Consider the following 16,456-nt stretch of genomic DNA (forward strand, 5'->3'; position numbering starts at 1 on the left):
CCTAAATGGATAACTAACAGGTACAGCGAAGTCAAACTAAACAGAATACTATGTAAATCAGTTCTAACTAAAGACAAACTATTCATCATGCGCAAAGAAAGTTCCCCTCTATGTACTACTTGTTGTATTATAGAGGACTTCGAACATCTAATGTGGACTTGCCCAGATAACTCCTTAAACAGACAACATCATCTCTATCTTGAACACTAAAAATTTCTCTCATGACGATGTTTTCCACCCAGACGTTCTAGCGATCCCTTCTTACGGGAGGGCTGTGTTGAAGATGTTTCGTAGATGTGTTTGGATGTTTGGTCCTCCTCTCTTTTCTCTCGCCAAAGTGGATTATTCGTAGTTTGTGCGAACTGTGTGAATTGGGGTGGAAGGAATCTGTTTCCATATCGCCTATCTTTTTGCGTGGAAACGCCGGAAAGAAGAAGAAGAAGAAATCTAATTTTTCCCTTCTACAGTTAAAGGTTGTTATCATGCATGGCTTCAGCTAATGAAAACTTCTTCAGCGGTTACGGTCAACTCGAAATTGCTCCCCAGGTCACATGGTACTGTTGCCGTATCGGGATAGTAGGGTTGCACTCTCTCCTATTCCTTCTCAATCAATGGTTACCACCCCTAAGGCAGAACTACATGCAAAATACTAGACAGCCCGTTATCACATCCAGAGAGCTGAGTATCATAGTATAATTCAATTTCCAAAATACACATGCAGGGCCGCTCCGTCCCTATGTGCAAGGTCGTGTAAGGCACGATGGCGCCAAAGTCAAAAAGGCGCCGAGCCCTACCAATCAAAAATGCTCCAAATGGAGGGAAAAATCTCCAACCGAAAAATAAAATTGAACTTTTCATTATATCCATAAAAGTACCTGTGAAGTTATACTGCTCATTAAAACACATTTGAAATATTTCGCCAAATGAACAAAAAAATACAATAAATTACATTAACAGTAGCTTTAAAATGTAAACAAATTATCAAGCAACTCTATTGGTCGCCGCGTTACTGTAATCCAGCCGATCAGTGAGCGAAGCCAACTCCGACCGATTAGCGATCCGATCTTACCCACTGCACTGATCTTTTGCGTACAGAACTACCCTGTTGTAAATTATCTGGATGAAAATAAAAAAATTTGCAGATTCCGTACAGAGGATGTGCTTTGTGACTGCGGCAACCACAATCTTGTGAATCCCAATCGTTCTAGCTTTCGTCAAGCAGTTGTCCCAAAATCAGATCGACTCCGACTCCAACGCTCTGGTTTAAACTAGAGTCCCTAGGGACTCTAAGTTGAAGGAGTAGTAGCATCTACCATTTTCGATGTGTTGCCAGCGAAGTTGAGGCTCCTTTTTTTTCTTTTTCTTTCTGTGTACTCGTAATTTTAACTACGTTTATCAATCGTAGTCGTTTCCAAAACAAAACCACGTTTAATACGTTAAAATGTATTAAATGTTTTTATTTCGTTATGTTTTGAAAAGTTTTTTTATGGTTCTTAAAACACATCTGTCGTCTTTAAAGATCAATTAAGGTCAGTATTTTTCAGGATTTCTATTTGCGTCTTTCTCGCCTTTAATTCAAGATACTATAGTGAAACTTCTTTGAGCGACCACTTCCATTTACGACAAATTTTCTGAGAAAAGTCAGCTCCATGAAGTAAAATAATTTTTGTCGAGAGAAAACCAAAAGAGATAACGAAAGGCAAGCAATTTAACATTTTAGTCTGGACACACGTCTACTTTTGCTTATGGAAGTGGAAATAAATCAGAAGGATAAAAAACAATTTTCAAGGCGTTTGAGAAAGATTCCTTACAAGCAGGAGCGCCTCCAGGGCTGGGCAATCTGGGCAGCCGCCCAGGGTCCCGCGGATTGGGCCCCGCTCTTACTTGCGTTATTGTAACTGCCTTAAAAAAATGACTTAATAGAACAAGCTTGATGTAGTTGAACGCTGTATTGAACACAGGGCACTATTATAAGTACAAAGCAGTGGCGGCTCGTCACTATGGGCCGGGTGGGCCAGGCCCACCCGGAAAAATAGCACATAAATAAATTGTTAAAAAATATTTTCTGATGTTTCAATTTTTAAAAAATCAGGGCATGAACCTGATTTTAAATTTCTAGCACTCTGCTTGTCGCTAATATAAAAAAAAAAGTTTTTCTTTTCTGTTAACTAGCGTCAGCGCTTTTAGAACGTTCCTTTGAGCCTTTTTAACGGCGGCCCACAACTTAACCAACTGCGATGATTGAACCAAAGTAACGAAAACGGCAAGCGATGTCACCCCGAACGATGTGTATGCGTCAGTTCCTTTTTGCCCCTTGGAAAAACATTTTCATCCAATGGCAATAGTAGAAGCAAGTGGGAGGAAAGTGTCTCGTCTCGCTTCACTTATACAATGTTTCAGCGAGGCAAAGATCAGAAAACTTGGAGCTCACCCCACGGGGAAAGGAAAAGTTCTCTCATCGCTCTCTCCCGGTTTTTTCTCTTCTCTCTTTTGATAGATTTTCAATTCATTTTTTCCTTTTCTTTAATCTTAAACGGCTGTTACTATCAGGTATTGGGGTTTACAATATTTTGGGTTCCCTCTGATTTCATTCCATGGAATACATATTTTAATTTGCTTATTTTTCTTTATGGAACTTTGATCGCATTCTTGAAATTTCTGAATGGAGATTTTATTTTCGAAAAGGAGTTTGCCATTTTTTAAGTTGCAGTTTGAATTTAGGTACAGTTTGTTTTCCGTGTTGTGCTAATATAATAAGAGTTCAGACTTTGTATTTTTGAATTAAAAGGTGTTCCTAATATAGTTTTCATTGGGTGAGATTTTTTCAATTTTCTGCTAAGTTATGATATTTGGTTAAAGTAATAAGTCTTAATCATGTAGGGCTTATTGTCATGCCTTTTCTAAGCTAGAGTATTCTAACACTGAGCAAACCTAAATTATTACACTGAAAATTAAAAGTAAATTAAATTTCTTATGGAAAGAATGTATTGCTAATTAAGTAAACTGCATGTTTCTAGAAAAATTAGTTACCAGTTTCGTAATTTGATCAAATTAGGTATTCACTAGGTTTAGTGATGTGGATCGGGTAAATACCCAGTGGGTAGGTAAATATTTTTTGGGTATTTACCCAAAGCCTGGGTAAATACCCAAAAACTGGGTATTTTACAAAAAAATGCAAAAAGTGAGTCTGAAATTTTTTTTTTAAAATCTAAGTATGAAATAATTGGTAAAACTGATACATACATTTGTATTACACAGTTAATAAAATTTTTACTGGAAGACTTGATGAAATTATGGAAGAAACATATCGTGAACCAAAGAATCTTTCTTTTCAATGTCATAATTGGACAAGTATAAGCAATTCAATGATGAACTTCAGGATTTCAAAATCACAGTCTAAGTTAGTCATATCCAAAATGAAAAAAAAAAAAAAAAAGGAAGTATGAGGGAGGCTTGGAAGAAGTTATTAAGACTATGATGTTATTTATTTATTTATTTTATAGCTGTTTAAGTGGTAACGTGGCAAATATACAAACAGTTTTCACATTAATAAGCAAAAAACAAAAAAAAAAACACAAAAAATTGTTGCCTTGCTCATTTGCATTTGCTCTCCAGTACTTCATGATGAAAATTTATTCGAACTATTTTTAATACACGCAATTAGTGATGTCGGGTGGGAAGGTAAATATTTTTTTGGTTATTTATCCTAAGGCAGGGTAAATCCCCTAGTAATAGCGCATTTTGCCAAAAAAAAAAAAACTTTAGGTGGTATCAAAAGGTGATGATTTTCTTTTTAAAACATAAACTGTAAAATGAAAGATTAAAAATACAAAAATTTATATATTATAATTTCTTTAATTAAAAGCGTAATGAAATCTTATCAAAAAAACTGTCAGAATTAGAATGAACTATTCTAAAACTTAAATAGGATGGCAGGATAATTTAATTTTTCATGGGGTAAAGCAAAGGGATTTAAGTTTAATTTTGTCACATAGATGGCACTAGCACAACTTTTCGTTGATTTTTCATAATATCATTCTACTAGTTAGTTTTGGCTTTGAGTTGTAATCAGTTTGTCCAAAGCCTCCTAAATACTAAATGCCTGATCACATTTGCTTTGAAAGTGATCCTCCGCCGGTACACAAACAACGCTACTACCTGACAGCAATACATGGATGGTGTTGCTATGGCGATGGATCCAAACAATTCAAATCAAATTGTTAATTGGTTAATTTTATAATTTAAATTTAGAAGTTAACCAATTGTTTTCTCAGCATTTAAGTTCTAATGATTTCGACCTTCGATAGTTGGCAGTAGCCAGAAGACCAAAAATATGTTTACTGGAATCATTTTGCTCTATGTTAAAAGGAGAATATGATAGGCAATTAGTATTTAGGAGGCACTAAATTGTCACTCACTTTGTATTTGTACTGGTAAAACTTTAAATTTTGCTTTGAAAAGTGAAAAACAAAAAAGAAAGATGGGGACATTGATTAGGCATATCCAACACATTTAATGTGAATATCATATTAGATTGCTAAGTTGTCTCACACAATAATTCTTTAAATATGTGATCAAAATACAATTTTTGGGCAAAAATTTGTTTTGTATGTGGTTGGTTACATATATACATAGTGAAATACAGACAGAAAAGTATTTTAGTTGAATATAAATTTTTGAAATAAATACCCGGGTAAATACCCTGGGTATTTACCCCTAAAAATAAATGCCCAGGTATTTTACATCACTAACTAGGTTATTAGGTATCAACTAGAAAACCATCCATCATGGTATGACGAGTGAAAATTGCTTCTACATTTGAACGGAGCAATTGCCTGTCTAGTGATAGTTTGATCGTTGAAATTTTAATCCTCACTCCAGTGGATTAACTCTAAACTCCAGTGAAAAACGTTAATTTTTACCGCTTTTTCGAGTCTTCATTCCTTTAATTACTGTCTTACCAGTAAAATAGTTAAGTTCCCGGGATTGAGTTCAGCCTTGTCACAATGAAGCCTTTCCCTGCATGTTAAACATTGCCAAAACATATTATCAAATTATCATGCCGTGGTGCGAGTTTCATTGTTGAATCACGCGGGTTACTCGATCATTGGCTATTATTTATATGAAGATAAATAATAACGAAGCATGCTAAAGTGAAAGCTAATGCTGCTGCATGATCCCAGTATCGTGTTGGTATCAAAGGTGTGATATGAGTTAGATTAATGCCTTTTGTCATTTATTACTAGTGGCTTGTATTTGGTGTTTTTAAATATCAAAAATATGTTATTGAAGTTGTTTCCCTCGAACTTTTAAAAAATAATCAAGTGGATTATTTTCTAAAATCACCAATTTCAACTTTGACTCTTGAGGAGAAGCTCGAAATAAGTAAATTGCAATAAAGCTTATAAAACAACTGCGATAAAGACTGGTATTAATATATAGTAGCAATTGAGATATCAATTATGTTTTTCAGCAGTTATAACCAAGAATGGCGTTTTGGTTATAACTGCTACTAGGAGCACATGTCCCTCCAATAGGGCCAACTCTGAAAAGATGCCAAAAATACAATGAAACTAAAAACAGTTGAAAAATTCTTTACTGTCAATTCATCTGGTAAACTCAAAAATGTAACATTTTTTAAAATTCAATATTTACTTCAATGGAAGTGAAAGGATCAATCGTCACATTTAGGGCACTGATAAATTGTTATCTTCTGTAGGTCACTGTTGTGCACGTCTGTGCAGTATATACATCAGGATCATATCCCTCCACCCGATCCGTCGGTATGTTAATAAGGACACCGTAGTGTCTTTATGAAGCCAATCGTGGTCTTTTGGGACTACCACATCCAACTTTTCAAGGGGAATAGAATCATATTCAAACTGACGATACCCAGCAACATTTTCCCCATTGAGTTCGCTAACTATATGAATTACTTTCTAGAACAATTAACTTTTTTTACAGCATTAAACTTCAGAGAACCACGAAGAAACAAAATGTACAGTAAAATAAGATCAGGCAATTTTGATAAGACTCTTTAGCAATAACTGTTGCTATACTTTTGCCTGCTTTTGACAAACAGCTTATTGATAATGCTTTATCATCAGTTAGGCTTTCTGACGACAATAAAACTATGATCTGTTTTTCTTTTTTTTGTGTGTGAAAACTTTATACAAACGCCAGAGGCACCACGAACTAAAATTTTTGGGAGGAGAGGGGTTAAGTTCTCAATTCACAAAATGAAACTCCGAACTTTACCGAATGATAAAAAATTAGATACTTAAATATAATTAGAAGATACATTAGGCCTAAAAAGCTATATGGTCTCCAAATTTGCCAAATAAAGAAACTTTTGGGAGGCCACAGTGACCTCCCATCGGGGCGCCTCTGATAACAGTGGGCCCACCCGCCGAATTAAGCCACAAGTCGCCACTGGTACAAAGTAAGGATGAACAGGGCCGAGCAGGACAGCCTTTCTGGTTTGACCACCAGGCACCTTTTCCCTGTACAAACGCCTAATTTCTGGCTGGGTTGACACGGTATCGATGGCCCTGTAGACAAATTTTGGATATTGTTTTCCGGGGAGGGGGGGGGGTGTATATTATGGTCCAGTGGCATATGCTGGAAATCACGCCATTTCTTCCCTCTATATCAGATGTTATCCTCTATAAGATTCATTAGCTGGTTGTCACACATAACATTATATTTCACTAAGCAGTTTTATTTATTTTTAGATTTATCATGGAGTACGTTCCAAATGAAGCATGTGTAAAAAATGTTGGGAAAATGTAAGTTTTTATTGTTTATGGACTAATTTAAGTTCTACCTTTTTTTAAAACTTATAATCAAATTATGTTTGTTTTATGAAAAATTCTTACGAAACTTTTCTAGACTTTGTTGTCAATGTGGAGTTGCTATCGACCCCAACCCTGCTAATATGTGTATTCCTTGTATCAGAAGTCGTGTTGACATTACTGAAGGCATTGCAAAGCAAGTTGTGATCTACTTTTGTAAAGGTTGTAGCAGGTATTGTGTTTTTCAGTATTTGATTACGATAAAAACAGTTTGATCTGTCATTAAATTACAATGATGCATTTTCATATTTTACAGGTATTTGCAACCACCAGCTCAGTGGCTTTCCTGTGCTTTAGAATCCAGAGAACTTTTAGCATTTTGCCTGAAAAAACTTAAAGGTTTAAACCAGGTATGTGTTAAGTCTGTATATATATTTAAGACTCCTTAAGACTTCTCTTCTCCTGACTATAGTGAAGTATTCGGCGAAATCACATTGTTGATAGGTACAAGGGCCTTCGGAGTGATGACTAGTGAAGTACTATTTCACGCTCTCACACTGAATTGCCATGATTCTACTCAAGGAACATACTGATATTTTTTATAAAAGTAATTTTTTTTGTTTATTATATAGCTGTATTATGTTAAAAATATTAATTTAAAAAAACATTTTGCTTATTCTGAAATATAAGCGCTAGAGATGCACCAAATACCAATATTTGTTCAAGTTTATTAAAACTAATATTTAAATTTTATACCAGTTTAAAATAGAAAATATTAATCTACTTTAAGAAACATCAATACGTTTTCCATTTAACATTGTAATATTATCTACATTATGCAGTGGGGTGACACCTGGGGCAGTATTTTGTGGTGTCACACCTTCAAAGGTGTGACACCACAAAGGTGTGACACACCTTTGGTGTTCAAAGAAAGAAAATATATATATATATATATACATATATATATATATATATATATATATATATATATATATATATATATATATATATATATATATACATATATATATATATATATATATATATATATATATATATATATATATATATATATATATATATATATATATATATATATATATATATATATATATATATATATATATAGCTTTAATGTTCTATAAAAACATGAAATTCGCACAATTTTCAGAAACAACTTCATTTGTGTTATTACAAAATTTTGAGTGTTAATGTACAAAAGACAAATAAAAAGTATGAATGCTTTTTATATAACTTTTTCTGGATGCATATGTGTAGAGCCGTTGCAAGGTCTAAAAAGTTAGGAGGTGTATGAAATTGATGGGCTCTTAATTATTTCAAACCTATCTTAAACACAGGGGGAAAATAATGGGTTTAGTTTTTTGTTTAAAGAGTAAGTCACTAATAGGTCTAAGCCCTATAGCCCCGGGAGCAGAAACTGCGAGACGCGAGACGTGCGTCGCAGATTTTTCAGCGGCCTGCAGACAATTTTAACAAAAGAACAAAGAGAAAGAAGGAATAAATAAATAAAGTTAAAAAAAAAAAAGAAAAAAATATAACTTGGCAAAGATTGTTTAGAAATCATTTTTAGACCAGAAAGTCGATCGATTCTTTCAGCGTATCAGGTGAAACATAGTCGCCATACTTGGTCATTCACAAGATCGAAGTAGATAAGATGCTTAAGTGCCTTAGTTTTCAAAAACGAAGCAGAATTGGATGTTTTATTTAACAGCAAACTAATGAAAAAATAACTTAAAATGTGCAGCAAATCGTTTTTTTTTCTTTTAAAGTAATTTTCTTGAGAAATGAAAAGCTTTAGATTTAAAAATTCACCTTATCCTTATTGCTTTGGACGCAAAAGCGCAAAAAACTTTTCCACTAAAGTGTAATCTTATGAAGATTCTTATTTTTAAATTATTTTTTTGCACCAAATTCAAAAATTTATATCTTAATTTTCGGCGTAGTCGCCATGTTTGGTCATTCCTAAAATGTTGGTAAGCAAGACATGGTAATTGCCTACGTTTTCATAACATAATTGAATGTTTATTGCAATGCAAACTGCTGAAAATTATGCAAAATGTGCCATTTTTTCGGATAATTCTTGATTACTGTCTTAAAAAATGCAAAATTTTATCTTCAGAATGTAATTTTATCTTCATTGCTTTAGAGGCTAATGTGCTAAAAACTGACTATTTCATCTAAGTTGTAACTTTTTAGGGTTTTTGAATTTTTTTCCACTTTTGTTACAAATTCAAAAATCTATTTAGAATCATGCATTTTTCGCGTTGACGCCATGTTTGGTCATTTGCAAGATGGAAATAGACGAGACTATTACTTCCCTAAGTTTCCAAAAACAGAATTTGATGTTTACCTCAATACAAACTATTGAAGATTACATGTGATGTACAATAAATCATGTTTCTTTTTAAATGATTTTCATAAAAAAATGTGAATTATTACCTGCACAATTGTATTTGCATTGGAAGCTTTGCTACAAACTGAAACATTCATCTAAAATGCAGTTTCCTGCCAACTTCTCATTTACTAATTTATTTATTAATTCATTTTCTGAAAAAAAATTCGAAAACCTATTTTAACTTAAATTTTCCACATTTAAATAAATAGGTGTTGAATAATTGCTTTTCATAGTGCGCAGAGTTCTATTTATTTTTATGAAAGTAGTAAAAACTGTCCCGCCCCTCCCCCTCTTTTTTTATACCTTAAAACGCGGCGACAGTGGTGGCCACTAAGTTTTTCAGGTCTAGGGGCCACTGGCCAGTTGGAAAATTTCTGAGTCTTGACCTTTATGTGTATTTTATGAAAACTTAAAATGATTAAAACTGATAATAATGCTGCAGATTATTTTCAACTGCCCAAAATAGTGTCGCAGACTGGCTAGAAAGTTTCTGCTACTGGGCCTATAGCAGACTACTACTAAATTTGCGACTTACGTCGCATTCTGCAGGAACTTTAGATTTACTTTAAACTCAAATAAATCTGCCGAATTTGTGCAAAGTTCTATCTATCTTGAGTTGGAAGATGTTTGTAGATAATCAGCAGTTTCTGGAGATTTTCTGCAGAAATTTCATGTTCTAAATCTGAAAAGATTCTGATTTTTCTAGCGTTTTTGTTTTCCCTTCTCCTTATTTTTCCCAATCAATCTTCATACACTGCAATTTCCTCCATAAGTGTTGGAAACATGTCAACATTGAAACACGTCCATTGCCGAAAATTGCATGTCTTGTTTGAGATTTCAATCCTTTTGCATTCTGAAAATATTTGAATTGTTTAGAAAGTTTTGAAGCGTTTTATTATTGTTACCTTAACTCAACTCATTTTATTTATTATTTTTGTTATTTATTTATTTATTAACATTATTGGAACTAATGTCATTTACCCACCCTTGGCGACTTTTTCCTGTTGGCGCGAAGAAACCGATGTATGACGACATATGTCATACGTTGTTCTTAGCGATGCTTTTTTAGCGCCAAGAGGAAAAATTCAGATAAAAAAACATGATCAAAGCATTTTAGACAACAATATGTATAAAAACAACATAAAACCACAGCAAAAAAACATTGCGAATATTTGCTTCAAAAATACCAGAAACTAGAAATTTTTTGTACACAAAGAAAAATTACTAGTAGATATTTAAAACGCATTATTATCACAGCTGACCAAAGAAATATGTACCAATAGAAATAAAAGCTATTTTCCAACATGCATTTCATCGAACAAAAACAATTCCCATACTCTACTAAAAAAGATCAAAGCGATTCAATATGCGATGTTTAAAGCAGAAAACATCCCCAAAATATAACTATTTCAGCCAAAAAGATGCTTAGTCATTTAAATTTTGATGTATGAAAAGTAAAAATGTCTCGACAGAACATCCCAAACATAAACAATACAAAAATACCATACATTAATTTGCTAGTCAAAAATGCTTTCAAAATTCCTACTAAAAATATCTACTATATTTTACATAAAATAACACCTTCATATTTTTAAAAAATCCTAGAGTTAAACTAGGATTTTTTAAAAATATGAAGGTCCTAGAGTTAATTAATCAATTAATTATTAAATCCTAGAGTTAAATTAACTTATTTTCAGAAATTCAGTATCTAAAGGAGGCACGTTTACAGAATATGCTTGAATAGTTTTTGGCATCAATAAGAATTAACTTTTAGAATAAAATAACTGTACTTTTTTTGTAAAATAAATTTACATGCAGTAAATATAAAGTTAAAAACTACAAGAAACCCTCAAAATTTTATAAAAACATAAAGAATTTCAGAAGTGAGAGTTTTTTTTAATTCTAAAATAAAAACTTACATTTTTGTTGTATAAATCCTCACACTCAGTCTGAAACGCAACATGTGAAACAATGCGCCTTACCGAGACACACCCCAAGTTGAATTTTACTCTTAATTAACGGTCAAGTTTAAACAAACTGGCATTTTCTAATATTTATTCATTAAAACACAACTACTGAATCTTAACCAACACAAAATAAGCTTTCCTATAAGGTATATTGCACGAAAAAACAAGAATCTATCCAACATGGACCGCTAACAAGTAAGCAAGTTTGAACAGATCTAAGATTGCCTTTGGGTTGCCAAACACAGGTTAGTTTAGCCAGGGATACCATGCTTAAAAAGTTATCGCCTCATTGGGAAGCAAAATATTTCAATTTTGTGTAAAAAATTCGATGTCGCCAAATGAGGGGTATATCACATCTGTACCACATTATTATAATTTCTCCTTCATGCCATGAAGAATTAACCAAAAAGAAACATGGTTTGCCACCTAGGTTCGGATTTTTATAAAATTTTGTATCTTTGCTCTTTCTATGCATTTCAAAAAGAATATAAAATATTTTTGGAGACTCAATCGGTTTAGGTTTCACATAAATGTATAACAACAGTAAAGTTCTAAAAACAGGGGGGAGGGGGAGAGCACCCTTCTTGTATGAAACAATTTTGATTTAGGGCTCCCGATTTGTGGAAAAGGTCACGTTGGTTGCTTGTGTATAATATGCTGGAAGTACTTGCAGAACAATGTTGGTTCAATGATTTTACGTTGCAGAACATCGTTAAGTATTCTGCTTTAGAGGGTCTAAGTTTTGACAATATGAATCTAATCCTGAGTGTAATATTCGCTCCATGATGTGGGGTGAGGGCTCGATGTAAGCTGTGTAAAATAAACAACCATACATTCAAGGAAGAAAGTCTTCATTTGCACTAGAATGGACTGTTAGCTCCTTTGTCTTGACTATCTCTTTAATTTTTATCCAAAGAGCGTTTGGTTTGAAACGAGTTGTTTAAAGATATTTTAAGAAATTTTATGTTAATTTTTGAAGAATTTTTTTTTTAGAGATGATAAATATTTGAATCATTTTATTTCTTGTTACAAGTAAACCATTTTTAGAATGTTGCTGTCAAACTATATAACTGAAGAAAAACTAGAGGTTCCATGAAAACAGTGGACTCTAAAGAGGACTCCACTTATCAAATTAAGAAACATTGTAAGATGGAGATTTTTCAACTACAGTAAACTCCTGATTATCAGAGGTCGAATTTTCCGCGGGTCTTTTCATCCTTTTTTTTAAACTGTCATTAAATGTAAACTTATCATTGTGTTTTGTTTGTTTTAACCTTTTACAGAAATTTTTTACATTCAATGTTAGTAGATCCAATGTAGCAATGTTTTTAGCTATTATTTAAATGTTTGTGTGAGTGTTATTCATATATTTTGGCTATTATATTCAGAAATATCATTTTTTACTTATTCGTATTATCCACTGTTTTCACTTATCGTCTGTAACTGTGCCATCCTATTCCGCGGATCATCAGGAGATTACTGTATCTTATATATTGCAATGCTCTAATTAAAATTTTCTAGCCTTTCATTTATAATTTTATAGCTAATTTTATGCTTTTCTAAACTATGCTTTAAATGTTCTATACAGGTAAATTTAGTGGATGCAACTTTCGTGTGGACGGAACCTCATTCAAAGCGTATCAAAGTAAAATTAACAGTTCAGAAGGAGGTATTTGGTGGAGCCATTTTACAACAAGTGTTTATAGTAGAGTATGTTGTCAACGGACAAATGTGTGATGATTGTCACAAGAGTGAATCCAAGCATTTTTGGAAAGCTATTGTACAGTTAAGGCAAAGAGTTAGTATGGATATGTCTGTTTATACTCTGTTTGTATTGTGTTATCTCTCCTCATAGAGGTTGCTATCTTCCTTTAGCTCATAAAAAGGCAGAACACCCCTTCTACTAAAAGCCTGGCCAGAATATAAGTAAATGAATAAACAAATGGTTTTAAAATCTCCCAGGAGTTGTATTTATTCTCATTATTAGTGTCGCCATGCCAGAGAGAAACCTGGAGAAAACAAGGAAAATACAGAGAATTCAAAATTACACACACACAAAAAAAGAAAATCTAAGGAATTGTGAAATTTTCTTAAAAACCTGGAAAATGTAGGGAATTTCATGACTTTAAAAATGGAAGTTGCAAAAATAATGCTCACATGTATAAGTTACCAATAATTAAATAAATGAATTTAAAAAAATAAATTAAAAACTGATAATGAATAAATTAAATTGAAAAATTAATATTGATTAGTGTTTTTTTTTCCAGGTTTTTGTTCTTGAGTAAATATTAAAATATCTATATATATTTAATATTTACTCAAATGTAAGCGTGTCAAACAAAGCTGAAAGTCTTGAATGTTTTGTGTGATATGCATATTGAATTTTATGCTAATTTAATTTAGAGAGCATGAGGTTAGTCATCAATATTTGCTGTTCTAATAACTTTTGCATTTTTTTTTCTTCTAAGGTTAAAGTAATGAATGGGAAAGAGGTTTTTTTTTTTTAAATAAAAAAAATTAACTATAAATATTCAGTCAGCGTGCTATTATTTTGGTTTTAATGAACTTCCTCTTATTTAATTTATTGTGGAAGCTCTTGCGAAAATGTTTGTATTGTCAGTGGTAATGTTGAACTATTTTCTTAAATACGAACATTCTCCAGTTATGGAAGTTAAAATTTTTGCACTATAGTGTTTCACAATTCACTTTGCAATGTACCCCACCTCAAGCCGCTTGTTGGAATATTGGTTAAAAGAATATCCCACTTAATGTAATAAATTTTTAATGTATCAAACCAATATAGTTTGTCATTTTTATCCCGAATAAGGGAGTATTCCACTTATTAGAATAATTTTTTATGGCAGATTGGCTATTTCAGTAAAAACAGGTTTGGCTGCATATGGTGTGAAAAGTGTTTGCCACATTATTCCATGTGAGCTCCATTACTTAATTGTTATTACATGATATTATTATCATCAGTATAAAATAATGTCAAATTTATTGATTGCCATGAATTGGCTCCCTGTTATGCTTTTGTATAAAAGGGTTCAGTTACCGTAAAACTGATTTGATTTTGTATCCCCTCCCCTCATTCATATAATTTGTGCTTAGTTTGTAGTGAGGCTTAGCTTTTAAAAGTACCATGCAGTTTTCAAATGCATTAATTCGTATATAATGTACTTTTATTTTGTAGCTTTAAATATTCCTTAAAATCTTTGAAGTTTCATATAGAGATGGGAAGAGTCAGAAAAAAAACCTAGAATTTTATATATATATATTTTTTTTTTGGGGGGGGGGGGGAGGGTTCCTGAAGGGGTTCATTTCCACTTGGAGAAAAATTTAAAATTGCATTTTTTCTGGCACAGAATAATGCATTGAGAAATTTGCAATATTTACATTATAATGCTTTTTTTTTTTTTTGTTTAAAAAGTTTTTTATGTTTAGCGTCTTACCTGAAAACAACAAAAAATTGTTAATGCAGGCAGAAAAATAGTTTAATTCTCCTGTATGCCAAAGTATTATTTGCTGCTTTTCTTACTAAAAGTGTATGTATAGAGAGGATATAATTAGGATATCATTATTATTAATTAGTGGAAGTATTTTAATGAAAATGTTAACATATGTTCATTTAATCAATGTATCATGTACACACACACATATATAAATAAATGCATGTAGCTCTGAAAGAAAAACAACTTTCTGTTTAAAATATCTCAATTTCCAAAAAAAAAAAAAGCCTGTTTTTGTCCAAAAAAAAAAAAAAAACTATATTCAAAAATCACATTTTATTTTAAATTAATGTTTCATTGATGATTAAATTTGAATAATTCGTAGTGTTTTGAAGCAATAAAAGTACATGCTAGTTATGCAAATAGGCTTAAAAATTACATGTATATTCCTATTAAAAAGAAAAAAAGAATATGAATTGCAAATATGTTTTTGAATATATAAGCATTACATGAAATACACCGCCAGCTCAGTCATTTCCAGCCGAGGACTGCAGTTTCGTGCTTATTAGCACTCATCAGCCCGGTATAGGAAAGTGACAGAGCTGGAGATGGAAAACCTCTTAAGGAAGCCAAGAGTGCCAAACAAACTGGTAGGTAATACAGAATTAGCACCGACCGGTATTCTGTATTAGCTACCAGTTTGTTTGGCACTCTTGGCTTCCTTAAGAGGTTTTCCATCTCCAGCTCAGTCACTTTCCTATACCGGGCTGATGAGTGCTAATAAGCACAAAACTGCAGTCCTTGGCTGGAAATGATTGAGTTGGCGGTGTATTTCATGTATTTCTGCCTTAGCACTGGCTATAGGGCGGTAACTTACTGAACAAAATATATAAGCATTATTTATGTTTTCTAAGAAAATATAACTGATAAATCATTTTATTTTGTATAAAATCAATTTTACCAGAAGAAACTTGGGGAAAATAACTTTTTTCCGCCACTTCAAAATTTTTTAGGAATTTTGCTATTTCCATTGTTGCTGTGATCCAAGTAGACCAAAAAACTCATATTAAAGATTAGGGAAGGAATTCTTATGCAACAGATATTCATTTTACAAAATTTTGAATCTCACTATTTTTTTTTTTCCACTAATGCGATGCTGTAATATTCGTTATTTGTTTCATAGGTTCAACACAAGAAAACTTTTTTCTATTTGGAGCAACTTATTATAAAATACAACATGCATATGAATTGCCTAAACATCAAAACAACCAATGGTAAGGCTTTTATTTCTGTGAATTGTGCATTGTAGTTGGATTTTAGTTTTACTTATACATGTTTTTTTCCTTCCAGATGGTTTAGATTTTTTTTTCGCAAAAAGAGATGATGCACGAAAAATGGTTGAATTTTTTGCTACTGTTGTTCCTTGCAAGTAAGCATTTTTTCCTCTTTGTTGTTCTACTCAATTAACTAATCCTCGCTTAGTTTGAGCAATCTGAAACCGTATATGAGGCAGTAAGAAGCAAAGGGAAGCCCAGTGGCTCAGTGTAACGCTTCACGCTCCCGTGCTACAGGCCCAGGTTCTATTCCCGGGTTAGGCCTGGTTGACTCAGCCGTTCATCCCTTCAGTGGGTCAATAAAATGAGTACCAAGTGTACTTGGGAACCAAACACTGGGGGTTCCGTGTTAGGCTGACCACCTAACCGGAACATCTGCATTGCACTCAGAGCCCCTGATCAGAAAAACTGAGTTGGGCACAGTAGGCCTTGGCCCTCATGGGCTGTCGTGCCACAGGGTTGGATTTCAGAAGCAAAGGGATGTAAGTGCTAAAAT

At 32.7% G+C, this 16,456-nt stretch overlaps 1 protein-coding gene across 1 annotated transcript in view; it reads left to right on the plus strand.

Annotated features, from left to right (window-relative positions):
• The first annotated feature begins 1,385 nt into the window (after positions 1 to 1,385).
• The window catches only part of LOC129227407 (60S ribosomal export protein NMD3-like), a 44,435-nt gene continuing 29,364 nt past the window's right edge, over positions 1,386 to 16,456 (plus strand). The window contains exons 1-7 of the mRNA XM_054861960.1: positions 1,386 to 1,529; positions 6,735 to 6,788; positions 6,892 to 7,026; positions 7,111 to 7,204; positions 12,766 to 12,975; positions 15,810 to 15,900; positions 15,977 to 16,055. Of these exons, the coding sequence (XP_054717935.1) occupies positions 6,742 to 6,788; positions 6,892 to 7,026; positions 7,111 to 7,204; positions 12,766 to 12,975; positions 15,810 to 15,900; positions 15,977 to 16,055 (656 nt within the window). The 5' untranslated portion in view covers positions 1,386 to 1,529; positions 6,735 to 6,741. The remainder of the gene's footprint in view (positions 1,530 to 6,734; positions 6,789 to 6,891; positions 7,027 to 7,110; positions 7,205 to 12,765; positions 12,976 to 15,809; positions 15,901 to 15,976; positions 16,056 to 16,456) is intronic.

The sequence above is a fragment of the Uloborus diversus genome, chromosome 8 (assembly GCF_026930045.1).
Source record: "Uloborus diversus isolate 005 chromosome 8, Udiv.v.3.1, whole genome shotgun sequence".
Classification (NCBI taxonomy): domain Eukaryota; kingdom Metazoa; phylum Arthropoda; class Arachnida; order Araneae; family Uloboridae; genus Uloborus; species Uloborus diversus.